The sequence below is a fragment of the Phytophthora sojae genome, assembly GCF_000149755.1.
Source record: "Phytophthora sojae unplaced genomic scaffold PHYSOscaffold_4, whole genome shotgun sequence".
Classification (NCBI taxonomy): domain Eukaryota; phylum Oomycota; class Peronosporomycetes; order Peronosporales; family Peronosporaceae; genus Phytophthora; species Phytophthora sojae.
This window is the reverse complement of record NW_009258118.1, coordinates 6,965,880-6,991,537: the sequence shown is the minus strand read 5'-3', so window position 1 is coordinate 6,991,537 and position 25,658 is coordinate 6,965,880. Positions and strand designations below refer to the sequence as shown.

The 25,658-nt window shown below is 54.9% G+C and overlaps 11 protein-coding genes across 11 annotated transcripts; 8 read left to right on the top strand and 3 right to left on the bottom strand.

Moving 5' to 3' along the window:
- Positions 1-1,436: 1,436 nt before the first annotated feature.
- Positions 1,437-2,717, top strand: PHYSODRAFT_501131 (hypothetical protein; the record flags this gene model as incomplete). Its single annotated transcript, XM_009529613.1, has 2 exons — positions 1,437-1,654; positions 1,754-2,717. The coding sequence occupies 2 exons, from the start codon at positions 1,437-1,439 to the stop codon at positions 2,715-2,717; spliced, it is 1,182 nt and encodes a 393-aa protein (XP_009527908.1).
- A 275-nt stretch (positions 2,718-2,992) lies between these two features.
- PHYSODRAFT_504198 (hypothetical protein) lies at positions 2,993-4,309 on the bottom strand (the record flags this gene model as incomplete). The annotated part of the gene is made up of 2 exons (XM_009529612.1): positions 2,993-3,926; positions 4,119-4,309. 2 exons carry the CDS (start codon positions 4,307-4,309, stop codon positions 2,993-2,995), a joined length of 1,125 nt encoding a protein of 374 aa, XP_009527907.1.
- A 3,947-nt stretch (positions 4,310-8,256) lies between these two features.
- PHYSODRAFT_503669 (hypothetical protein) lies at positions 8,257-8,679 on the top strand (the record flags this gene model as incomplete). The annotated part of the gene is made up of 2 exons (XM_009529611.1): positions 8,257-8,516; positions 8,571-8,679. The coding sequence occupies 2 exons, from the start codon at positions 8,257-8,259 to the stop codon at positions 8,677-8,679; spliced, it is 369 nt and encodes a 122-aa protein (XP_009527906.1).
- Positions 8,680-8,820: 141 nt separating this feature from the next.
- On the top strand, positions 8,821-9,201 carry PHYSODRAFT_503560 (hypothetical protein; the record flags this gene model as incomplete). Its single annotated transcript, XM_009529610.1, has 2 exons — positions 8,821-9,044; positions 9,081-9,201. 2 exons carry the CDS (start codon positions 8,821-8,823, stop codon positions 9,199-9,201), a joined length of 345 nt encoding a protein of 114 aa, XP_009527905.1.
- A 1,200-nt stretch (positions 9,202-10,401) lies between these two features.
- On the top strand, positions 10,402-10,933 carry PHYSODRAFT_498789 (hypothetical protein; the record flags this gene model as incomplete). Its single annotated transcript, XM_009529609.1, has 3 exons — positions 10,402-10,652; positions 10,737-10,805; positions 10,912-10,933. Coding segments are annotated over 3 exons (342 nt in total), but the record flags the coding sequence as incomplete, so codon positions are not given.
- Positions 10,934-12,355: 1,422 nt separating this feature from the next.
- Positions 12,356-13,204, top strand: PHYSODRAFT_501588 (hypothetical protein; the record flags this gene model as incomplete). The annotated part of the gene is made up of 1 exon (XM_009529608.1): positions 12,356-13,204. The coding sequence occupies one exon, from the start codon at positions 12,356-12,358 to the stop codon at positions 13,202-13,204; it is 849 nt and encodes a 282-aa protein (XP_009527903.1).
- Positions 13,205-14,122: 918 nt separating this feature from the next.
- PHYSODRAFT_461089 (hypothetical protein) lies at positions 14,123-14,485 on the top strand (the record flags this gene model as incomplete). Its single annotated transcript, XM_009529607.1, has 1 exon — positions 14,123-14,485. A coding segment is annotated over one exon (363 nt), but the record flags the coding sequence as incomplete, so codon positions are not given.
- Positions 14,486-18,892: 4,407 nt separating this feature from the next.
- Positions 18,893-19,651, top strand: PHYSODRAFT_501120 (hypothetical protein; the record flags this gene model as incomplete). Its single annotated transcript, XM_009529606.1, has 1 exon — positions 18,893-19,651. A coding segment is annotated over one exon (759 nt), but the record flags the coding sequence as incomplete, so codon positions are not given.
- A 42-nt stretch (positions 19,652-19,693) lies between these two features.
- Positions 19,694-20,581, top strand: PHYSODRAFT_503027 (hypothetical protein; the record flags this gene model as incomplete). The annotated part of the gene is made up of 1 exon (XM_009529605.1): positions 19,694-20,581. A coding segment is annotated over one exon (888 nt), but the record flags the coding sequence as incomplete, so codon positions are not given.
- An 831-nt stretch (positions 20,582-21,412) lies between these two features.
- Positions 21,413-22,195, bottom strand: PHYSODRAFT_255513 (hypothetical protein; the record flags this gene model as incomplete). Its single annotated transcript, XM_009529604.1, has 1 exon — positions 21,413-22,195. One exon carries the CDS (start codon positions 22,193-22,195, stop codon positions 21,413-21,415), a length of 783 nt encoding a protein of 260 aa, XP_009527899.1.
- Positions 22,196-23,356: 1,161 nt separating this feature from the next.
- Positions 23,357-24,895, bottom strand: PHYSODRAFT_501035 (hypothetical protein; the record flags this gene model as incomplete). Its single annotated transcript, XM_009529603.1, has 2 exons — positions 23,357-24,561; positions 24,667-24,895. 2 exons carry the CDS (start codon positions 24,893-24,895, stop codon positions 23,357-23,359), a joined length of 1,434 nt encoding a protein of 477 aa, XP_009527898.1.
- Positions 24,896-25,658: the final 763 nt, after the last annotated feature.

Genomic DNA, 25,658 nt, shown 5'->3' with positions numbered 1-25,658 from the left:
TGTAAATGCATGCAGCCAAAAAGCAAGACGCTTCTGACGATCGACAACATGAATCAGAACAGCACACTCCGTGTTACACACTGTGCATTCGCAAACCTTCAAGTGATCGTAGGGTTATTGATACAAAATGCTCGTGACCTGAGCTTGGCCATTTCCGAGAGCTCGTTTCTTTACGAGGGGGCCAACACAGAAACCCGTGTCAACCTAAGAGCGTGTTCGCTAGGTAGCTGGAGATGGAGATGACCTCTCATCAACTCTATTTCTTGTCTTTTGATTGGTCAAAAAAGTTTAGTTCACAACGTGACAACTGGAGAATTACCCCGTCTCCTTCTCCAACTCTGGGAGCTGGAGAAGGAGAAAGTAGCTGGAGATTGAGGCAGTTCAGCCGCAGCTGCCCATGCTACAGTCAGCCGCGTATGCAAGTTGGTTTGAAGACAATCTTCGCTGCACCAAGCCAACTTTTCTACGTATTGCTGGTTTACTACGAGATCAAGGTGTTCTGTTTGCTGCTGCCAAAGTACGGCAGCATAGCTTTGAGAAGAAAGTTGCAGCCGTGTCAAAACAACCCGCAGCAGGGCATCAGCTGCTGCAGTCGTCCACGCAAAGGAGGGTTGCTTCGTAGCGATAGACGTTTCACCAGTATTGGCCTTGTTCTTCTGATTCCCAACGCGGCGATGTGAGTGTTGGTTGCGGGCTGACGCAGCTACAACTCCGAGCGCAAAAAGCTGGCTGGGTGTCTCTGAATGCGGCAGCGCCAGCGAGGAAGTGCGGGCATCCAGCTCCGTTTGAGTAGTGGCCGGTGTCGCATACACAGTCTGGGCAAGAGCAACATCAGAGACAGGTATGTCCAAACTGGCAGCAGCCAGCACGAGGTCGCCACTGGCTGACGGGAACGGAGGCGCAGCTCTCGGAGCGTCATCGGCAGCTTGGTCCATCTTGCCACGCGTCCGGTGTCTCGGGCACAGTGTTCTCGGCCGACGAAGAACAGCAAAGTAAGGAGAAGGAGAGCGAGTCGCACTGTGATTGGGTAATTTTACCTAGATGCGTGGAGATGGAGATGCACCAACTCCCTGCAGATATCCATCTCCAGCTGCGTAGCGAACACGCTCTAAGTATTATGAGTCAGGATTCCGTTAAACCACTTGCTAGTGGCATCAAGTGGTTTTGCCGAACGAAATCTCGAGTGCCGCTTGGGTCCCTTGGATAGACGTGGGAATGGCAAGCATGGCTTCAAGTATTTTGGCTAAGAAACAGCACAGAAATGCAGGCTATGCAGAGAGACACAAAGCGCAAGCAGCGTGAAGCTCTTCACCTAGGATAAACGGGATGCTTTGACGAAACGGGGCACGGATGGTTGTCAGATACTCGACGTGGAACAAGCACAACAAATTTGACGCTCAAGTCAATCCAGCGTCGCGCCAGCCCCGAGGAAGGTTATGAAGTTCACGCTGCCTGAAGACACGTTCCCGCCTGTGAATTTGTCCAAGGAGGCGCAAGCTGCCTTGATCGAGGAAGCGGAGACCGTCGTGCGGGAGACTATTGCTGCGAATGAAGAATTCCTGGCCGGAGGAGCAACTTTTCAAGATCCGAGGTGGAAACTCGTGCGCGCGAAGGAGGGACTGAGTGTGTATCGCCAGCGACCACCGAAGTCTGGGTCTGGCGGGCTCAAGGCGTTGGGTAAACTTCCGGGGTCGTCGTCCTCCCAAAGCCAGAGTTCGTCTTGGTCCTTCAAAAGTCGAGGTCATTCGGGTAGCGACACCCGGTGGAAGGACACTGACGGGGAGGCCTCGCCACCTGGGAGCAGTGTTCAGGACAAGTTGAGGCGTCCGGGGGTGTCTTTGATGGTTTTGCATGGGACGGTGGACGGAAGTCTGGCCGACTGCATGTTCGGAACCTTCGCGGCCTCGAACCAAGCCTGGATGTGGCGCAGCTCGCACCTCAATGACCGCCTCGACGACGCCCGCATCCTTGCGACTGTCAGAGGACCGACTCAGAGCGATCCGTTCCGGTTCCTCGGGATCAAGTGGTTCGCTAAGGAGCACCCGTCGGTGCTGTCGGGGATCGTCCAGCAGAGGGATTTCCTCACCATGGAGGCCACGGGGCTCACGCGCGACTCGAAGGTCGAAGTAGTTGGCTACTACCTCATGCACTCGGTCTCGCTGTCGGAAGTTCCTGAACTCTCGAACATGGGCATCGTGCGTGGTAACGTGAGCTTATGCTTCATTGATCGCCAAAGCGGCCCGGGCAAAGTCGAGCTGTACTGTCGGGGTTTTAGCGACCCATGTGGTGCGATGTTGGACCGAGTGTCTGTAGCTATTGCGTCCGACGCGCTGATCTGCGCGGCCGGAGTCGTCGACTACGCGTACGTCAAGAAGCTCACGTGGCTCATGAAGGAGAAGGGGGTCACGCAGCAACACGGGACTCGAGCCTCTCGGCCTTCTCACTGCAGCAACTGCTGCAAGAGTTTCACCAGATTTGCACTGACTGGTGTCGGATCGGGGGCCCCGTGCCACATTTGCCGCCGCGTGGTGTGTGGGAAGTGCAGCCTGGTCAAGAAGATGACCGTGGACGTGTCTGACACTGGGTCGGTGAAGCAGTGTGCTCTCCGGTTTTGTGTCGGCTGCCTCATCGAAGCGAAGGAAAAGTCGGTCTGGGAATTGGCGCTGAGTGGTGTCGAAACCTCGTCAAGATGTTCATCGAGTCCCAGATTAGACTGATCAGACTTGCAAAGGAAGCTATGGGGGTGCCGGTACTGTGGACCAACGCTAGCAACGAAGTGATAGTTGCTCGGCACGTTAGTCAGTGTTTGTGAATGAACAAAAGCAAAAAAATGGGTGGATAGAAATATATATATTATTGTGTTGACTGATCCTTTTAAGTAGGCTTTAGCTTAGTTGATCCGAGCAACTACATGCATTTCAAACGATAGTGTGCTTTCATAAATTTTCCATTAGATGCTACTCCTTTACTTGCCACTGTAGCTCTGTCTTACTTATCGGTAGCGTCCCGACCGCGATGAGCCAGACGCAGATGCAGACGACGTTTCTGATGCAGTCTCGACGCCAGTCAGGGCCATCTCCCAGACCGACTTCTCCTTGGCCTCCCGAATGCATTCCAGACAGAAGCGCAGCGCACACTGCTTCACAGCGCCCGTCTCCGATATGTCCACCGTCATCTTCTTGATCATGTTGCAGCGTCCGCATACCACTCGTCGACAGATCTGGCAGTCGACACCCGATCGAGCCCCAGGCAGGGAGAACTTGGTGAAGCTTTTGCTGCAGTTTTCACAGCATTTGGGTCGCGCCTCGCCACTTGGTCGACGATGACGCGCCGCAATCTCCTCCCCTTTCTCCTTCATGAGCCACGTGAGCTTCTTGATGTACGCGTAGTCGATGATACTCGCAGCGCAGATGAGCGCGTCCGCGGTGATCGCAACAGCCACTCGATCAGGGATTTTCCCCCGGGGATCGCTGAAGTTCCGGCAGTATTTCTCGACTTTGTGGTGCCCAAGCTGGCGGTCAATGAAGCAGAGGCTCAGATCTCCTCGAAGAAGACCCAAATCCGTGAGTTCCGGGAAGATCCGAGGCAGAGAGATGGAGTGCATCAAGTAATAGCCGACCTTTTCTCCTTTCGAGTCCCGCATGAGCCCCGTGGCCTCCACGATAAGGTAGTCACGCTGTTGCACCAGACCTGTCAGTACAGCAGGGCGCTCTTTGACGAACCACTTGATACCCAGGAACCGGAACGGGTCCTCCTTTGTGGGGCCTCTAATAGTCGCCAGCACTCGCGCGTCGTCGAGGCGGTCGTTGATATGCGAGCTCCGCCACATCCAGGCCTGGTCCGTGGCGGCGAAAGTCCCATACATTGCGTCGTCCAGAATTCCGTCCACTGTTCCGTGAAGGATCATTTCGAAACCTGCTGGACGCCTCACCATATCTTTAGTAGATGAAGAAGATGCTGATGCTTCGTCGTCAGTGCTGGCCTCGTCGTGGTCATGCTGGCTGACCCCCCACGGGTCTGTAGCTTGAGATTGGCTTAGCAGGACCGGTGAGAACGCCTTCTTCCGAGGCATTCGTAGACTCCGAGAGCTTCTTTGCCGCGATCGTGGGCGGTGGTACACGTTCAACCCATCTTTTGCTCGCACTAGTCGCCATCTTGGATCCCGAAATTTGGCTCCGTCAGCCAGGAATGCCTCGTTGGCTGCGAGCGTCTCGCGCACGAGATTCTCGGCTTCTTCTATAAGCGCGTCTTGGTGCTCCTTGGACAGATGCACGTCCGGGAAGGCGTTTTCCGGTAGAGTGAACTTCATTGTGCCCCTCCTTCCTTTCGTGAAGGCGAAAACAGTTGTGCGCTTCTGAAGGCTGCAAGTGTCGCCAACTGGTCCCGTCCATCCAGACCCCGTCAAAGCTTCCGTCTCTATCGTAGGGAGCGGTACATGTACTGTACACACGTGTAGGGTGCACGATGAAATCAGTCGCGTTCCCTTTTCCACGCCCGTGTCTTCTGCAAAACCGTTTGATCGTCAATCAAATGTTTTTCGGCAGATGTAAGTTACAGATTTAGGGTTGTCTATATCCATGATTGCCCAGAGGTAAAGTCGGCACAAAAGGAAAGTTAGTTTCAAGTGCAGTGGACCTTTACAGTACATGTGCGTCCTTCAATCAACTACAGAACTCCCCGCCTCAGCCAAAAAGGTGGGACCAATAAATCTTGCAAGGCTAAGAGAATTGCAAAGGAGGCTAAACATACTGATTTATTACAACATTGCGGCGCATAGCTATTGTGTAAGCTTCCCGCACTCGACACTTTCCCTCCCGTTTTCAGTTAAATCAGTATATGGTGAATTTATGCTGACAACAGTGATTTGTACTATCTGTGCGAGGTACCAAACTTTATGCAGGCGAGGGTAAGCAGGGGAGTTCTGTATAAAGCGAAGAGTGCAATAACTGTACAGTAGGCAGCTCGACAAAGTAACGAAGTGCTTGATGTGTACAGTACGTGTATCAATAAATGTGCCATTGGAACTCTTCCAAAAACAACCCAAAAATAGGGCAGTTTACCCAGTACAATATGCGAAGACGCAAATATCGTCTCCACAAATTGTGTCATGAACAATTGTGTCAATTTTGTAGCAGTTCCAATGGTATTTGCAGAAGTGTGTACAGGAATCTGCCTCAATACCGAACGGGTATACAATACATAACCTCATATAAATAATACTTCAAGGTCCAACAACAGGACGAACGGAGATGGGCCAAGGTACTGATGTAAAAATCCAGGATACCTTTGTTTGGCTAAAGTACTAAGCTGTGCAGTTTGAAAATTGGCGCCCTTTTGATTGTCTGTGCGATCTTCTCTGTATTTACGATTCCACTTTCACATTGGCGCACTACCCGCTAAGCCCTATACGAGTAGTACAAAGTAGAGCTACTAATCGCAGTGATGTGGTGCGAACACGCTTGGTCGAAGGTCAGCGCTGAAACAACTCAGCACTGCTTTACTCGGGTTTGATTAACTAAGCAAGCGTCAAATTCCGTCTAAGATAAACTAATTCAGTACATCCTTTTCTCTGGTAAAGCTGAGATTACTTTATAAATCTAGAGCCCTTATATATATCAGGCGTTCGGTATTCACGCAGCGTTCTGTACAAAAATTTGGATTATTTCTGAATGTGTTAACATGTAAATCCATGCATTTGCATTGTTTGCTACACTTACCGGTATAGCAGAATACCAATTTTAATTGGTATTCTAATGAACTTAAAAGTTCACGTAGTATCGAAGTCAATTCGTTGGTCATACAGTACTGGCAGGAAGGAAGGAAGGAACGAGCAGAAACTTGGGTTTTGTGCTTGACGGTCAAGTTGAGTCAACAAGTGGTACATTTGGCGGTAAACGACTCGTCACGTCGAAGCTTACTTGGTCAATGGCGGGATCTTCGCGATCTAGAGGTACAGTACAGCGCCGGCTACTTTGAGGGATTCTTGCGCACGTGTAAGTCCACGGTACACGCTATCGGCGCCGCCGATTCGGCGGTCGATGCGAAGTAGGCGAGCAGAGCCTCAGCTCTGCTGCAGATGTTGTACAGTACACTACGGAGTACCGTACGCTGTTTGACTTCTGGAGGTGTCCGATCTGAACACGGAGGGCTTCGTCTGTCAACGTGTGAAACTAACGTTCCCTTGCGCAATGTAGGCATCAGGGCTCGCAATCGGGTACCCGTTTCTTGTACCCGCTCTACCCGCCTCGGGTATACCCGGTTTCGGGTCGGGTACGGGTACCCGAAGCAAACCTCGGGCGGTGCCACGGATACCCGAAGTTGACGAAAATAGTACTAAATAGTAATATTTCTTACTTATACCAGCTATATCATGCTCCTACGCCGTCTTCTTTTAGCCTCCACAAGTCCTTTTCACTCTGTATTGATTTCGCGTAGTTCCTACTTAAATGTTTAACTTTAAAACCGTGTCGGGAGATGTAACAGTTGGTCCGTCCGTACAAAACCTTGAGCCCTGGTTGTCCCGGGTACACCCGTGGCTTGTGGGCGGGCGGGTACGGGTACCCAAAAGGAAGAGCACTTGAGCAGTAGTTGGCAAAATGCAAAGTGATTCGATTCAGGTCCTTAGTTCGCAACCGCGTGCTACCTCTAAGCCTGCTACTGGATACCTCTTACTGGATACACCCTACTGGATTCTCTACTGGATACACAGTTACCTTATCCAATCAGAGAACGCCACGTCGATGCCCATCTTGTACCCACAATCCTGTACCCACAATCATGGCGTAATCACCGTGACGTAATCATCGTCCCGTAATCACCTGAATGATTGCGGTACAACACAGTGAAGGTCACGCCAACCTCACTGATGACGCGTTCGCGTCACACGGTCGCTTGGCGAGGCGTCGTCACATCAGTCTTGACAACACTCCCACTCGACTCGTCAGCGACCACGATGCCCAGCTTCGTCCTGAGCGCGTCGAACTGCGGCGCCGCGATCGGCTTCGTCATGATGTCCGCCAGCATGTCGAGTGTCGAAACATACTGCAACACCACTTGACCGTCTTCCACCTTCTCGCGCACGAAGTGGTAGCGAATGTCGATGTGCTTGGTGCGCTTGTGGAACTCCGGGTTCTTGGCCAACGCGATGGAGCCTTGGTTGTCCTCGTAGATCTTCACCGCTTCATCGCTCGCCATCTCGCCCAGCTCGCACAGAAACACCTTGAGCCACACCGCCTCCTGCGTGGCCTCCGACAGCGCCATGTACTCGGCTTCCGTCGACGAGAGCGCCACCGTGCGCTGCTTCTTCCTTCGCCAGCTGATGCATCCGCCGTTCATCATGAACGCGTAGCCGCTCGTACTCCGTCGAGACTCGATGTCGCCGGCCCAGTCCGCGTCCGAGTAGCCTTGCAGTCCGTCTTCGCTGCTCGCTTGAAGCACGAGGCCGTGCGTCTTCGTGCCTCGGATGTAGCGGAAGACCCTCTTGAGCGCTTGCCAGTCTGTCGGACATGGGTCCGCTGCGAACTGGCTCAGCACTCCCACTGCCGCTGCGAGGTCCGGACGAGTCCCCACCATGAGATACATGAGGCAGCCCACGGCGTTCCGGTACGGAACATTCGCCTTGGTCTCGTCGTGCTTGCAGCCTCCCTCGCACATGGCCTTGGTCAGCTTCAGACCCGGATCCTGCGGTGTCTTCACAGGGTTGCTCTCATCCATCTTGAACTTCTCGAGAATGTCCTTCGCGAACTTGGTCTGCCGCACCGACACCTTCCCAGTCGCCACATCTTGCTCGATCTCCATACCAAGGAAGTACTTGAGCTGGCCCATGTCAGTCATCTCGAACCGGTCACTCAGCGCCTGCTTCGTGTCCTTCAGCATCCCGTCGCTGCTGCTGGCGAGGACCAGATCAGTGCCACGAACATCATGTCGTGATTGTCCCGCTTCAAGTAGATACAGTGGTCGGACTCGCACTTCTTGAACCCCAGTTTCAACATGAACTCGTCGATCATCTTGTTCCACATCCGCGGCGACTGCTTCAGGCCGTACAGCGAACGCTTAAGCCGGCACACGTAGTCGGGTCGATCTCCGTCCACATATCCGTCCGGCTGCGCCATGTAGATGTCCTCGTCCAACAAGCCGTTGAGGAACGCGGTCTTCACATCCATCTGGTGCACTGTGAGCTTGTACTTGGCCGCCAGACTCAGCAACACCCGAATCGACGTGAACTTGGCCACCGGCGCGAACGTCTCGTCGTAGTCGATGCCGTACTTCTGCGAGAACCCCTTCGCCACCAGTCGCGCCTTGAACCGCTCGATCTCTCCAGACTGGTTCTCCTTTACGCGGAACACCCATCTGCAGCCGATCGCCTTGCGTCCCTTCGGCAGTTGCACCAGGGTCCACGTCTCGTTCTTGCGGAGCGACTCCACCTCCGAGTCGCACGCCTCTTTCCACTTGTCTGCGTCGCTAGATTCCATCGCCGACTTGAACGTTGTCGGCATCTCTCCCACTAAATCCACGACGTACGCAGCCTCGAAGTCTTCCTTCTCTTGTGCTGCGGTAGACATCTCGTCCAGCGGCTGCTGTCGTCTCGGCACCGCATATCGCTTGGCACTCGGAACCTCCACGGCCTCCTCGAGCGACTGCGTGCGCGGGTGTCGCTTGCTGCCGGGTTCAAAGTCTTGATTCCGCGCAGCTTCTTCTCTGTTCTCGTCTGATCCGGACTGAGTCTCTTCATCCGTGGTGTCTTCATCATCATCTGTCGGAAGACCCACCAACACCTCCTTCGAAGCGTAGTTGCGTCTCCCACCGTCGAAGACATCCTCTATGAACTGCGCGTCGCGGCTCACCAACACGCGACCGCTCTCGATCTCCTCGAACCGATACGCCTTCTCGTGCTCCGAGTACCTGAGGAAACGACAGCGCACCGACCGAGCGTCGAACTTCGACCGCTTCTCCTTCGGCACGTGCACGTACGCGTGGCACCCGAACACCTTGAGGTTGGCCAGCAAAGGCTTCTTGCCGGTCCAAACGTGGTGCGGCGACTTGTCGTGACTGATGGCGCGCGTCGGACACCGGTTGCGGAGGAACGTGGCCGTCATCACCGCTTCTCCCCAGTACTCCTTCGACAACCCGGCGTGCTCCAGCATGCAGCGCGCACACTCCACCAGCGTCCGATTCATTCGCTCGGCCACTCCGTTGAGCTGAGGCGTGTATGGCGGCGTGAACTTCTGCTCGATGCCGCGATCCGCACACAACTTGGCCATCGCACCCGAAGTGTACTCGCCGCCGTTGTCGCTCCGAAGCACCTTCACTCGCTTGCCGGTCTGCGTCTCAGCCAACGCGACGAACGCAGCGAACTTGGCAGCCACCTCCGACTTGTTCCGTAGCAAGTACACCACGCAGAAGTGCGACTTGTCGTCGATGAACGTGACGAAGTAGCGCTCACCTCCGAACGTCGCCGTCTGCATCGGACCGCACACATCGCTGTGGACCACCTCCAGCACTTGCTTCGCACGGTTCGGCGACGACTTCATGAAGCTTACTCGCGTTTGCTTGCCGAGTGCGCACCCGTCGCACACCTCCCACTGCTTCACCGACGTCATTGGGATGCCAGTGCCGTAGCCCTTCTTGACGATGGCGTCGAGACCACCATGGCCGATGTGACCAAGTCGAAGGTGCCAGAGGTACGACGTGGTGTCCCCTTGGCGATTCTTCGAGCTTGCCGCATTGGCCTCGTCAGCAGGCGTCCTCGGCGTCATGCAGAGCTTGAACAGTCCTTTGCCTTCGCGAGCGCCGAGCTTCCACTTGAGACCCTTCGTTTCCGCGAAGCACCCGTCGCTCTCGAAGGTCACTGGCCCGACGTCCTTGGTGAAGCGGCCGACGGAGAACAGATTACGCGACAGCTTCGGGATGTGTCACACACCCGTGAGCACACCCTTCTTCATGCCGCGCGGTGTCTGCATCGACATCACGATGTCGCCGCTCCCCACCGCCTGAACCACGCCGTCGTCCGCCAGATGCACGTCCACCGGAGAGATCTTCTTGTAGTACTTCATGTACTCCTTCGAGTACGTCATGTGCTGCGTCGCACCCGAGTCGACCAGCCACATGCCGCTCAGCTTGGAGGCACCCGTGTCGCCACCAACCGAGAAGAGGAAGTCGCCAGAGTCATCTTAGACCTGCGCGACGTTCGCTCGTTGCGGCCTCTGCCGCTCCCCGTTCTCGCGGATCCGCACCGGACACTTGGCGATCCAATGTCCGTGCTCGCCGCAGTAGTGACAGGCGCTCGTCCTCTGCGCTTGCGCCTGCCGTCCCTTGCGCTTCCCGTTGTCGCTTGTCATGAACGCTTGACCTTGAGCGTGCGCGGTTCCGTCAGCACCGCCACCTTGTTCCTTGCGCTTCAAGTCCTCGTGCAGGAGCCGAGACGTCACGAGCTCCCACGTCAGCGTGTCGGAACGCGATTCCAACGCCGTGATGAGGAACTGGTACGACTCGCTCAGACTGGCAAGAAGCGTGATCACCAAGTCGTCCTCGCTGACCGGAGCGCCGACCGCGTCGAGCTGTTCCGCCAGCGTCTTGAGCTTGTTAATGTGCTCCAGCACATCATCACCTTCGTCCATCGTTGTCGTGAAGAACCGTCGACGAAGAAAGAGCTTGTTCGCCAGGCTCTTCTTCTCGAAGTGTCCCTCGAGTCTTGACCATGCATCATGCGCGTCCTTCGCCGACCGCACCAGCGGCAGCTGCGAGTCCTCCATCGCGAGACAGACGATCGCCAGCGCCTTGCGCGACTTCTTGCGAAACGTCGCTTGGTCCGCCGCGGTCGTGCACTGCTCGAGCTTCACTTCCCCACTCGTCACTTCCCACAGTTCGCGCTCCTCCAGCACCATCTGCATCTTGAACTTCCATGTGTGGAAGTTGGTTCCGTCGAACTTGTTGATGCGGGCGGTCGCGGTCGGGGCGGCGTCCATGGCGAAGGCGTAGTCGGGGTCTTGGTCAGGGAAGACGGGGCTTGGGCTCATAACCAAAAGGAAGAGCACTTGAGCAGTAGTTGGCAAAATGCAAAGTGATTCGATTCAGGTCCTTAGTTCGCAACCGCGTGCTACCTCTAAGCCTGCTACTGGATACCTCTTACTGGATACACCCTACTGGATTCTCTACTGGATACACAGTTACCTTATCCAATCAGAGAACGCCACGTCGATGCCCATCTTGTACCCACAATCCTGTACCCACAATCATGGCGTAATCACCGTGACGTAATCATCGTCCCGTAATCACCTGAATGATTGCGGTACAACACAGTGAAGGTCACGCCAACCTCACTGATGACGCGTTCGCGTCACACGGTCGCTTGGCGAGGCGTCGTCACATCAGTCTTGACAACATACCCGACTTCGGCTTGGACGGCTGCACGGGCGGGTACGGGTACGCGGTCAGCACCGTTTGCAAGACCTACTAGGCATGCCCATCTCAATGGGAATGGGACACTTTCGATTTTGCGACAGAAGCCCCAGCAACTCGGCACGCGTTGATCCTGGGATTGGAAGTGCACAGTGCCCCTGATTTGGTACACTTAACCTAAGTCAAAGTGTTCATCACCATGTCCTCTGCGGCTTCGGCCACGGACTCGGACGACCGACGGCCCTCTGGGCAGGTCCCGGCGGCGGACGACGATCCCGGCACCTCACCCGTGGACACGGAGGTGAGACCACCGGACGAGATCGTCCCCGAGACTCAGCCGGAGGAGGAAGACGACTTTCCGGCGGAAAGGAACGAGTTCAGCAAGTTGATGACGAACGACAGAACTCGCCAGCATGAAGGTTTGGACCCGGCCTTAAACGAAGGGAGGGCGAGTGAGGTGGCATCTGACGGGCCCCCACCGCTTCGAACCGAGGGGGAGCCCCCCGAGACGACCGAGACCTCCGGCCGCCGCGAGCAAGTCGCCGAGATGAGCAGTCACCAGCAGGCTGAAACGAGCAAGAAGGCAGAGATGGAGGAAGAGAGCAAGCAGCCGGCGACAGCGGAGCAGCTGGCTGCAGCGCTTCAGCACTCGCTGCAAACCGCCACCTATCGCAAACCCCGACCCCAGGCATGGCTGGACTTAGTGCAGCAGCTCTTTGACTCTGTTTTTCCTAAGAGCCCAAGCAAGAAGAAGAACCTGTCTCCAGCAGCTCAACGACTCCCGCGCCTCACCAAACCGGAGATGGAGCGGCTGGTCGACGTTTTCGAAGACATCGTGGTAAACCAGCATCAAGACTGGACTTCATGGTCTCGACTCGTGTCGGCGTCATGTCACACGGTCTACATCTCCAGGCAGTCGTTGGAACATGTTCTTAGCAAGGAGTTGGGAAAGGTCTCGATGCAAACTGCAGAGCTCCAAGCTCTAGTGCTCACCCGATGGGCTCAAAAGGTGGCGGGGCAACAGGAAGGAGGAGGTGAAGTTGGAGTTACAACGAAAGATTTCCTGTTCAACCAAAGTGTGTATTCCGCCGAGGAAACCACCCGGCTCCGGCAGGTATGCGAGAAAACGTACGGTAAGTACTCCAAGGGGGCATTCCGGGAAGGAACGGAAGACGAGTGGAGAATTGTTCAAGGATTAGTTGAGGGCACGGTTATCTGCCGTCGATTGCCGCAGTTCTTCAACCGCATCATGCGAACAGAAGACAAGTTGAGAATTATCGGTACAGTGCGAGCGCAGGTGGAGGGGCTTCTGATTATGGACCTTGATGGTGAGCTGCCAGTCAAGGAAGCATTTCAGAGCACCAAAAGTCTACAGGAGAGTATTTCGATCGCGGCGATGAACCATAGCACTAACAACCAACGACTCTGGGGACTCCTGGCTGCCGTCAAGACGATCAGCTACAACGCAGCGAAGCACGAGATTCATTTCTACTTCTTTACCAGAGAGGCAGCCTGTAGGTTTGACGGGCTGGAGGTAACTTTCCATCGAACGACGCACAAACTAGTCAATGCGCATCCTGTGGGAAGACGGACACCTGGGGCAAATGTTTGGGACCTGCAGTACGAAGAAGATGGTGCCCTGATCTCGACGGCGTCAGAGTACGTCGTCATTCTACGTGACGTGACGCGGAACATGGATCTCGGCCGTCTACACGCGTTTTTGAAGCACGTTCTCCGTGTGCCGTTTGTCTTCGAGGACCTGGACCGGAGTGGCCCTCAATCGAGTACGTCAATGGCATGGAAATGAGTTTTGCAATGGATGGCTGCCCACGGGAACTAGAAGGGATCACGCGGATTGTGTGGTTCACCTCTGTCATTGTTGTTCAGCATCCGAGTATGCGAGGTCGGCAGCAGTGTCTTCGCTGCGGCCGTCTCGGGCACCCAATGAGAGCGTGCCACATGTCGATGGACGAGCTCCGAGGCCCAGGCTGTCTTGTAGCCATGGAGGACACGGTCGCTAGCTTACGGGTGCAGACGCCGACATTCACTAGCCTTGAGCTACGGTGACCGCAGGTTGTCAGTCGGAGGAGCCACAGCTGTCTGGCACCGATCGCGCCAACGGGGCAGATCCACTGCCGGAAAAGGCGGCGACGTCGGACCCAGTACAGCAGCGCCACAGAGGGGCGCGAGGTACCACAGCTGCGGAACCAAAGGAGGGCTGGTTCGATGGTAGGTCAACGAAGAAACCCAGTAGCGGTGTCACGATGAATCACCCACAAGCAAACTTCCCAGTCCAGCAAGGACCTGCGCCGGCTAAGAGTGCTGACAAGACCCCGAATCCTGACAAGAAGAAAGGGCCCGTGAGTGACGCGCACCAAAACGCTAAAGCTGGGTCGCGATTCAATCCGCTGACTGTGGAGTCGGCTGACGAGGAGGCGTCCCAAGAAGACGAGAAGAAGTCAGAATAACCGAACAAGCCGAAACCCACGGCCAAAGCAATCCGTAAAGCCCACGCCGAACTACTGGTAGTGGAAGATGCTGCCTTAGCAGAGCTAGCCGTTGCTCTTGCTCCGGTTCCTATGACGCAAGAGCGAGACCACGTCCCGCCAGCAACAAGTGCGAAAACCCACGGCGAGGAAGCACTAGAGAAGTCTCTGTCGCGAGCTCTTGTTTCTATGAGCCTCCGACCAGTATCCACTCCGAGATCCGGAAACTGCCAGTCTACTCGGTGGCCCAAGCGTTAGCGAGCTGCAGCTTCTCCGACACCCCGGATCGCCTTGCTCAAGCGGCCACGGCTTTGAAAAAAGGATGCGCGGCGAGGGCCTTCATCGATTTCCCGCTGAAATACCCACATGCCCAGCGGAAGCAGACGCTAATACAGCTCCGACGTGGCTACGAGAAAATGACACAACCAGTCTCCGAGGAAGAGTTCCGACGCTACCTCACAGAGTATGGATCCAGCTCGTCGGACCCCGCTGTCTTCCTGCCCGAGAAGCTTTGGGGCAGCAATAACACTCTCGCTACCTATGGAATCATGCTGCAACGAGACATCTTCGTCATCAGCTTTGTGCCTGGCAAAACGATCTGGAGTGCACTTCATTATGAACCGGAAACACGCCATGCCAACAAAAAGGATTTCTCGACTTTCGGAGAGTTTCCACTCTCTGCTGAAGGCTGTGTGAAGAAAGTCATTGAGCTCAAACGGAAAGCGAGGTCAAACGACGACAAAATGCCGCTTGTTCTTCACTACCATAATCAACACTATAGTGCTTACGTTCACAGTACTCCGGCTCAAGATATCGCAGCTGAAGAGGGAGCCAGCGAGGAGGACGTGGAGATGGCAGGAAGTGACGATGGGGACCTGGAAACTAGGCGGCCAAGTGCGACGGAGACGACGGACCCAGCCACGGAAGCACAAGCGGCTGAAAAGGGTGATCTCCCTCAGGAGACTAAAGCAGGGAGAGGGTGGAATGAGGAGATGAAGACGGAAGAGGACGCAGAGCCGAATGCTGAGTCACAGTACGGGTCCCAGTCACCATGGGACCCAGAAGTTGGAGCGGCAACCTAGAGGAGGTAGAAGAAAGGCTGAGCGGCCCGACAATTCATCATACGCTCAAGCAAGAGATTGACCAGATTCTCCGAGTTGGCGGCGAGCGCACCCTAGAGTTACTACATTTTCTCGTTGCCACGGTGTCGCAGCTGTCGCTTCACCAGCAAAAACGGCTTCTAGCAGCGGACTTAAGCGATCCCGAGCAGTGCAAGAAATACATGGTCGAATTTCAAATCCCAGAGTCAGGGGTTCGGCAGTGGCGCCAACGTCTCGAGGAGGAGAAGAGCGGAGACAATCAGCCAGTGACGGAGCTTGAGTCACCGGGGCAGGACCAAGCTGGTCCAGATTACTACCCCTCGTCGACTCAGAGCTCCGACGATTTATCTACTTCCCGAGTGACTACACCCCGGCGAATACTCAGGCGTAATTCCTCACCAGCAGCCCCTGGTAAGCGGGCGCACGTAACTACTCCGGTTGAGCGTCGTGTGGAAGATGGAATAGTGGTGAATGTTAACAACCGGGCTGTGCCGCTGAAAAAGCGAAATAGTGACGATCCAACCAAGAATCTGCTCACTATGTTCGAAGAAGTTGACAGTCCCAGCCGATTGCCACAGCCGAGTACTCCGGAAGGTATGCCAAGTTGGCCAAATTTTTGGAGTGCTTACGCGGGCGAATGGGCACAGCGTTCTGACGTACCATTTCCAGCGGTGGACGCCTCGGTTGAGACCTGGTTGGCGGCAGCCAAGCAAGAACGAGACTATATCCTTCACCTGCTCCGCACCTTCGGTCACAGCCACGAAATAGTGCAGCTTCTAGCCCCGCAAGTGCTGGACGAGCGAACTTCACCTTGGCGAGACGAATGCTGGCAGACGGCGATTGAAGCAGGACAGCAGGATGAGAAAACAGATCCGACCCGAGTCCGCCGTCTCGCGCAGTGGGGCTTCGAGCAGAGCGCGCAGTTGATAACAAGCGGAGGAAGGCGATTATGACCAGTACCGACGAATGGGACGTAGAAAAAGCGGAAAACTATGGGCGGGACGTAGTCATGTGGCTATGTGCTCCATCGCGGACATCTCGCTTAAGCCACTACTTATTGTTTGCGCACATTTACGCAGAGAAGGTGGCCGCAATGATTGGCGAGGACAGTCACCCTGATGACTCAGCCCAGACCAAGCTTCAACGACACTTGACCGCTCTTCGCAAGCTCCCGACCTTCAAAGCTGCATTCCTCACAAATGACAAAGCCATGACCGAAAAATGGGGAGCAATAGGACGGTACATGGCCCACGTGGTTGACGATGGAGATGGTTCGCATCAGAATCAGCTGACGACCATGACACCACAGCTCCAGTACTAAAGGCATCGCCATGTCGAAATTGGCGGTGTCAGGGGGGCCTCTGTGGGATGCCTATGGCCGGAGTGCTTTCTCCGACCTGATGACGTTCCACACGGAGACGGAGAGAGACGTGAGGCCTCTCTCGAAAGCGACCGATATTAAGATCATCACTCAGAACGTCCAAGGATTTAGTTCTATCAACCGATGGGAGTGGCTGTCAGCGTGGCGAACCATTCCTCGAGCTCAACGGCCCGCGCTAATTCTTCTTGAGGAGACGCATGTCAGCTCTAAGAAAGAGCAAGCTGAGCTCGAGGAGAGATGGAATCGGATGTGGAGTCTTCCGCCTGGACAGCCTTCGCTGTCATATTGGAGTGTAGCACCGCAGAAAACGGCAGGGGTGGGCATCTTAGTTTTTCCAGAGTTCCAATCCGCGCTTCAACCTTGGAACCAGCAGCTTTGTAACGAGCGGGCAATTGGAGTAACTTTCCAAAATATGCACATGCTGAATGTGTATGCGCCGGCGTCGAACCAAGGGGCTAGAGAATCTTTCTTCACGGGCCTACAATGATGGAGGCCCCGTCATACCGCCAACCTCATCTTGGCGGGTGATTTTAACTGCGTGGAGTCTCCGGTACTCGATCGACGAGGCGGGACAAGAATCGACAAAACGGAAAGCGCAACTCTTTCCCGGATCGTCCAACAATCGAGACTAGTTGATGCTCGCGTCCAACTTGGGTCGGCCCTGGAAGAGTTGGAGCTAGCACCTCACGAGCATTACCCCATTCATGGGGCGCACTCGGAACGTCTAATTGAAGAACTGCTACAGGAGCTCAATGGGAAGGCGCCACAACGGGGTCCTGGTTATCTCAGCTGGTACACCTGGATCAAGCAATGTCGAAATACCATAAAGCACATCGCTCGGCGAGAGAAAAAGCGCAGAAGGCGCAAGTCGAATAAGCTGCAGAGGCAGTTGCGTGAGAACGCCACCAGCCGCACGCAACTCCTGACCGCATTGGTCCAAGATGTGCGGGACCGCAGTGCTGCTCGCTTTGGAAGACATCTCGAACGAACTCAGGCGGACATTCGCTGGCTGTTTAAGCGAACGGCAGTCTGGAAACGCGATCAAACTGTTTCGGCTATCCAAGCTCCGTCAGGGGAAACCTTTGACGAATCTCTCGCTATACCAGAACGATTTTCACGTTCCCCTCGAGAGCCGAGTGCAAGTAGAGGACAATAAGCGGCTTCTGGCTCCTATCACCGAAGACGACCTGCTCGCCGCAGTGGCGGATCTTCAACGGAACAAAGCTGGAGGTGAAGGTGGGCTCAACAACGATTTCTACCTCGATCTGGCGGCATCGATGATCCCTCGGCTTGTGACTGTCTGTAACGATCTCCTACAAGGAAGCCCCCCACCAGACTCCTTCCTGAAAGCCGTGGTAGTGCCTCTCCGGAAGGAGAGAGACTCGCCGAACGCCTTAGATTATCGTCCAATCTCACTCCTTCAAACAAGCTACAAACTGTTCGCAAAAGTATTGGCAACGCGGCTTCAAAGATTTCTCGGCCGTCTGATTGGAGAGACTCAACAAGGTCTCGTTCACGGCCGGCAAATGGACCGGTCCGTGGTGATGATGCTAGCTCAACTGGAGAATGCAATTTATGACGCCTTTATCAATGCGTCGGACAGTGCAGGGATCCTACTTCTTGATTTCACCAAAGCCTATGATACTGTGGACCGCGTCTTTCTCCTGGAAGTGTTACGTCAATTTGGTTTTGCACCGGAATTCGTTGATCTCATGGCTCGACTGCATGAAGGAACCACAGCACAATTTTTCGTGAACGGCCAGTATTCTTCGCCGCTAGAGGTTAAATCGGGCATCAGGCAAGGATGTCCGCTAGCTCCTCTACTTTTCATCTTAGCGGCGGAATTTTTTGCGCTGGCGCTTCAACAGGATGAGCATCTGAGCCCGCGTCATGGGGAGCACAAATTCTCAGCATTTGTAGATGACTCCACGGTGTTCTTAGCGAAGAGCGGCCAGTTACCAAGGGTTATGAAAATCGTCGAACACTTTGGTCAAATCTCGGGGCTCAAGGTGCAACCAGCCAAGAGTAAGTATATTTTCTTGAATAAAGCGATATTAGCGGAGAACTGGTGCGGAATTCCAGTACTACCTGTGGGAGACACAGTTCGCTATCTCGGGTACGACGTGGGTTTCAGCGATCTCAGCAAAGTCAATTGGGCCCAACGGATTCGCAGCATTCACCGAAGAATGGCAACCGCGGAGCAAGCAGCAACGACAGTGCGCGCCAGGGTAGATCTTTTCAACGCAATCGTTATGCCTGCGGTGCTGTTTCCTGCAAAAATGTGTCCTCCTACCAAGGAGGTTTTGACGAGCTTAGTCAACATGCAGAAGCAGTTCTTGTGGTGGCGGCTACTTAAAGATGATCCCAGTCGACACAAGCTAACACCGAGTCTGATCTTCACACCCAAGCAAGCCGGTGGGCTGGGTCTAATATCAGTGCCCGTGGCGATCCAAGCACAACGGGTGAAAATATCAATGCTGTGGCTACTGAGTCGGCATGATGTCTACCGAGAGGCATGGCTTGCATGGATGGGTTTTCACGGAGACGAACCAGCAGTGACACCGCGAAAGGACAGTAAAAGCCGTTGTCAATCGACGGGGGGCAGTCGCCGCCACCTCTTTCAGACAGAAGTCTGCGCCGCTCTAGCTCCTACCGAAGCTGAACAGCATGAACGCCAGGAATTATCGGCAGTGTATGTTCCACGACTGGCAGCTGTAGCCGGACAGCTTGCGAATAGCGCGACCTACCACCCCCGATCGCTTGAAAAAATCACCGTCGAAGTGGATTTGGGAGGTCTACCGTCAAACCGACTGGAAATACCGGAGCTCACGGCGTTCTGGGGCACATTCGCATGGGCGGATAACCCGTGGATCCCAGATAGTAATAAGCCAGTGTTATCGCGAGCCAAATACGACAGAATCGCGGTAGCCTCGATCGCGAGCCTTGAAATCGTCAGGACTCACAGAACGACCTACACGGTACGAGTACCAACAGCACCGGGATGTCAGGCGGGACACACCATCGCCAAACGGGAGCGATGGTTGATCGCTATTCTGCTCCACTCGCCCCGAATTGACGTGGGAGAACAACTCGGTCGAGCCCCACAGCTTCAATTACGGAAACCACCGCGCCTCACGCAAAGTTACGTCTGGTCAGTGGAGGCTGATTCTATTGTGGTGGCAGTCCCCAATGCAGGAAAATCTACAATCACGCTGCAGCAACAAGTCAACGGGCTCAATTGGAAAGTCGTATCGCAGCGCAATGCCAAAAAGGACGCGACGAAACTATCCAAGCACTTGGAGGGAGTAGTCTTTCATGCACACCCCCGGATTCACGGATTCCCTTGGCAAGTACCAGCAAGGACCCGAAATCGAAACATTATAAAGGATTTGAAGATGCAGCCTAAGAAACAGCTTCGGGTACACGCCAGTCCCGACCTCGGTAAGCTGCTCACGACGTGGGAAGTCCGAAGTGAACGAGATGACTGGATACGAGGTCTCCAGAGTCAACTACCGCAACAGCTTTGGACGCATCGAAACACGTTGACAAACTACCAGGTCTGGGTGGCCTATCGAATGGCCGCTCAACAATTAAATTTGCATTACGAAGGCGAGCGTCCGACGGATGGCTGTCTTCTCGCCCAGGACGTCACGGCAGGCAAGGTCACGATCACGCACATTACATGGGGCTGCGAGCGAGCCCAACAGTTTTGGAGTCGTTGTGTGGAGCATTGGCTTGGCCATGAAATATCCAGCAGTCGTCTCGAGGCGTGTAAGAGTTACATCTCGTCACGGGTAGCTCCTCCTGTCAGTGACAGAATGCGGCGTGTGCTTTTGGAATGCTATGGTAAATGGAACAAAGACTATGAAGACGCTCTCGGACGGATCTGGTGGAGTCTGTGTAGTATGGGATACGCACTGCTGTGGCAAATTCGAAACCAAGTCGTCCACGAAGGAAAGAAATGGAGAGCTCCACAACAATTGGAATACATGTGGGCCAGCTGTCTGAGGCAAATATCAGCAGTGGCACGCAGTGGACGGAACAAGCCAGCAACCAGGACAAATGGGCTTCGGCTACAGCTCACTCTGGATTGCTATGTAGCCATCACGATTGAGGCTGAACCTCCAGATTCACCTCCAGCCCCAGCGCCGTGGCTCAAGAGGAAGGAGTCAGCGCTGATCAAAAGACTTAGAAAGTTTCAGGAGGCTATTAACTAAGGTTCAATAGACTATCTTCTCTCTATCTCAATGGGAATGGGATTCTCATCACTGCAGGAATCGTGGTGACACGCCAGGCACCGAGAGGAACCCCCAGTGGGGGCTCCACTGGACTGTCGAAGCTACAGCATGTGTCGCGGATTGGGCTCGTTTAGAAAGCACGCAAAAGTACATGTAATACTGTCGACAGTCTGACCCAGTCATTTCCTTGAGGTTCAATACGTTTACTTCTCAATCTCATGTGTCTGCGGTTAATAAGAATGGCAACTACCCCTTCGTCGCTCTTGTAGCTATTATCCTAAGCGCGAGGCAATACAAACTCGGAATCGGTGGTTGATGAGCTGCACTCGGACGCTGTCTCGACTCCACTCAGCGCCAATTCCCAGACCGACTTCTCTTTGGCTTCCAGCATGCACCCGCGGCAAAACCGGAGAGAGCAACGCTTGACTGAGCCAGTGCTGGACACGTCCACGGTCATCTTCTTGACTACGCTGCACTTGCCACACACACCACGCGGTGGCAGATGTGGCACGGGGCTCCCGGGCCCGCGCCACCGGCAATCGCGAACTTGGTAAAGTTCTTGTCGCAGGTCTCGTCGAGTAGCTCCAGCATCGCTCCCCAACACACATTGGTGGGAGACCGCCTTGTTCTTTATGAGCCACATGAGCTTCTTGACGTACGCGAAGTCGATGACCCCCGCAGCGGAGAGAAGCGACTCCGCCATAATGGCAACGCTCAGTCGATCCATCAGCCCGCCGCACGGGTCACTGAAGTCGCGGCAGTACAGTTCGACTCTCCCCGGACCGCTTTGTCGGTCGATGAAGCAGAAGCTCAACTGTCCGCGGACGATGCCCAAGTCAGTGAGTACTGGGATAGTTGGCAGTGAGACCGAGTGCAGAGGTAGTAGCCGACTGTCTCGCCTCTCGAGTCGCGGGCAAGCCCCGTGGCTTCCAGCACGAGGTAGTCGCGCCGCATGACGATGCCAGACAGCACGGCCGGGATCTCTTTGACGAACCACTTGACGCCGAGAGATCGGAAAGGGTCCTTTCGTGTGGGTCCTCTGATGTTCGCCAGGACGCGCGAGTCGTCGAAGCGCTCATTCAAATGGGAGCACCGCCACATCCACGCTCCATTGGTAGGCGCGAAGGTGCCGTACATGCAGTCGGCCAGGCTTCCGTCCACGGTTCCGTGCATGACCATTAACGATATCTCCGGACGCCTCATCTTCTCCTGGATGCTGCTCTCGTTGATGCCAGATATTGAGGACCCCTCTTCAGTGGTGGTCGTTGTCCAGTGCATGTCGCTCGTGGCGCGGCCTCGACGCTTAAAGGACAGTGACGAGCTCTGGCTCGGAGGCGACGAAGGCTTCTGGACCTTGTACGAGTCCCTGGAGATTTCAGTTATCGATCGTCGTTGCCGATACACGCCCAGGCCTTCCTTGGCGCGCACGAGCTTCCACCTCGAATCGTGAAAAGTCGCTCCACCGGCCAGGAATTCTTCATTGGCTGCGATGGACTGGCGAACGACGGTCTCTGCTTCCTCGATCAACGCAGCTTGCTTCTCCTTGGACAGACTAACAGCTGGGAACGTATCTTCAGGTAGCGTGAACTTCATCGCCTTCCCTTCCGGTCGGCACGAAGTTGGAGGTTGAACGCCAAACGATTGTGTCCTCCCCACTGCGACTCGCGGTGCGAGGGCCAACCGGGGTCTGTGTTATCGAGCCGGCGCGCTTCACAGCTCGTATCCGATCTCACTGTTTGCGGCCAGTCGTGAAAAATACTGCAACTATGTCTCAGCGTACAGTGCAGGCTCCAGGCAATGCAGAAGTCGCTACAGCGCGAGTCTTCGGCAAAACCGCTCGATACAAGAAGCAAGTACTTCAGTAGCGAAGAGTTAGGGTCAACGTGACAGTTGGCGCTCGTAAAATGGCGGTACAGGACATGCACATTTTACGAGCGCCAACTGTACATGTATCTACCGGTATGTAACCAGGATACGAAGCAGGTACACTATCTTCCGGACAAGTACGTTGCTGTGAGCGCTGTTGCTTGTTCGAGGTGCATGTACTGCTATTAATATCTAGTATTGCAGCACATGAGGCATAGGGCTTGCCGCGCCGGGGGTCTTGCATACATACAACATACTGTACCATTTCACCAAGTTTACCGCGAGTGAAGACTTCAAAACGGCAACATGAGTTATCTTCAAGTATTTGCACGCACAAGGGGGCTACATGCACCGCAGTGTGCCCGCTCAAATGACAGCTGGAGCTGGAGTACATGTAACAGGAGCCGTCGAGACGACACGAACTCGTCTTCCTCTTCTTCGTGGTGTTCAAGCGCCCTTCGTACAGCCACACCGAGAACTATTACAGTGCATGTACCAATGTCGATAGCGCGTTGTGTATACACGTACATGTACCCACAAATTTCTCATTAGTCACACCGCTCATCCGTGAAGACGATCACAATAGTGCAAACACTGCCGGGTTGCTGCGATCACTATTACATACATGTGCTGTTCGGTTGGTTGTTCATAATACATGTATATTTCTTCGCGATTTTTATGCTTCCGTAGGGCCGCGGAAATTTATAGTTTAGGCCTTTCAGTACGTTGCGCATCCAATGCTTCCCTAGCTACGCGTAGGAACCTTATGCTATGCGTGCGCTTGGCCACCTTCCCGATTGCTGTGTAGCAGCATCGCTGGTAGCTGGTGGAGAAGGAAGTGGAGCTGGGTATTTCCCGTCAGCACTGGCAGCTTGTACTTGTGCTGGGTCAGGCATGAATCGGCCACTTGTCCGCGAATTTCCACTGGTTTTGTGCTGTTTGCAAAGATTTGGCTGCTCCAAATTGTCGGTTTGCCTGAAATCTGTGACCATCGCTCCCTGGCGGTACGCGAGTGCCTGCACGTTGATACTCCGAGTAGGTCCGACCATCACGTCGGTGATTGGATCTACGAGGCATCGAGCCGAACTGAGAGCGAGGGGTACCTGGAGTCGATCCAGTTGCAGTGTGGCGTGTAGATGAACACTCCCGTTCAGCCTCGAGGCTATTCAGCGCCATCTCCCAAGCAGACTTTTCTCTCGCTTCAAGGAGACAAGCTAGACAGAATCGGAGGGCACACTGCTTTACTGCTCCAGTATCCGACACGTCCACGGTCATTTTCTTGACTACGCTGCACTTGGCACACACCACTCGACGGCAGATCTGGCAGGTGGCACCTTTCCCTGCAGTTGCAGCCCCAGTCGCAAGCGCGATGAACGCAAACTTGGTGAAGCTCTTGCTGCAGGACTCGCATCGCCCAGACCGAGCTTCTTCACCAGGCTGGCATTGCTGGCTCTTTCTCTTGTGCTTCATCAGCCACGTAAGCTTCTTGACGTTCGCATAGTCGACAACGCCGGCAGCGCAGATCAGCGCTTCGGCTGCGATCGCGACTGACACGCGCTCCATCATGTCCCCACGAGGGTCCGTAAAGCCTCGACAGTACAAATCCACTTTACCGTGGCCGCTCTGGCGAAGAATAAAGCAGAAACTCAGCTCTCCGCGAATAATGTTGAGCTCTGAGAGCTCTGGAGCCGCACGAAGCGCCACTGAGTGCATCAAAAAGTAGCCGACCTTCTCCCCCTTGGAATCCTGCGTTAGCCCCGTCGCCTCCATGATGAGAAAGTCGCGCCGCTGGAGGATTCCCGTTAGCACAGCCGGGTGCTCCTTGGCGAACCACTTGATACCGAGAAACCGGAAGGGGTCTTGCTTCGTAGGTCCTCGAACCTTTGCCAGAATCCGGGCATCATCCAGTCGGTCGTTCACGTGCGAACTCCTCCACTTCCACGCCTGGTCCGTAGCCGCGAACGCTCCAAACATTGAGTCGTCCAGCGTTCCGTCCACGGTTCCGTGCAGCACCATGAGCGACACGCCTGGACGCCGCATTTGCTCCTGGATGCTGTTCTCGGCGGCTACAGAGGACGGAGACAGTGGCTCCACTATAGCCGCCCCACGTCGCTTGCTGCTTGCCCGAGCTCTGTGTCTTGTAGGGCGGTCAGCCGTCGTCCACGTCCTCGAATGCGTCTGCGGCGACGCTTCCGGACCGCGACCGTCGTCGGACGCCGTCGGTCGTCGGCAGTACACATGCAGCCCCTCCTTCACGCGAACGAGTCGCCACTTGGTGCTCTTGAGCGCCGCTCCATGGGCCAGAAAAGCTTCGTTCGCGGCGATGGTTTCGTCCACAACCGTATCGGCCTCGTCGACCAGCGCGTCCTGGTGGCTCGTGGACAGCCGCACGGCTGGGAACACGCCGTCCGGCAGCGTGAACTTCATCGGAAGACCGAAGGGGGAGGGGGTCGCAAAGTGTTTAAAGCCGTGGCAATTGACTTGTGCCTCACGCGTCGGCTCCGTTTCGATTGTGATAAGCTGAACAACGAGGGAAGCGTGTCAAGATCGTGGGATCTTTTATCATGCATATCAATGAAGCGTTTTAGCTGCTATTTCTGACCTGTGAAATATTTTATCTTGCATATCAAAGCTAGATGAGGCCGGTTTTTAACTGCCAGTTTTGAGCTCAAATGAGTCGAATAGGGTACTTGTGAGAAGTAATGATCTATGAGTTAGATGATCGCGCCTGATCGCTCGATTCACGACATCGCTGATGCCGCGATGGACCTCGCGAGGCCGCAAGCTTCACTGTGAGTGACGCAGCGCGCCACCGGCGACTCTACAGCTGCTTCAAGCCGTGCGTGCGGACATTAATCTGCTGTAATGTAGGCTGTACTGTACGCCGTTCGTCGCGCACTCGACAGGAATCTTCCCCTTGGATTCTGGTCTCGGGTTGTCGTTGTGGCTGGGCAGAGGCTGGTTACCGCCGTCGCCTTCACCCGTGAGGATGTAGCGACTGACCGCAGCTCGATTTCGTAACCGAGGTAGCTGATAAGCTTATCTCGTGGAGCTCGTTGCCAACCAACGACTTGTTGGCGGCGTGAACGCTCTCGCGAAGGGAGTTGCACGGTAGTGACCGACACAAAGAGTTCGGAATGATGTTGCAGACCGTAAGCTGCGGAAGCCGAAGCTGCCCACTCCTTTCGCT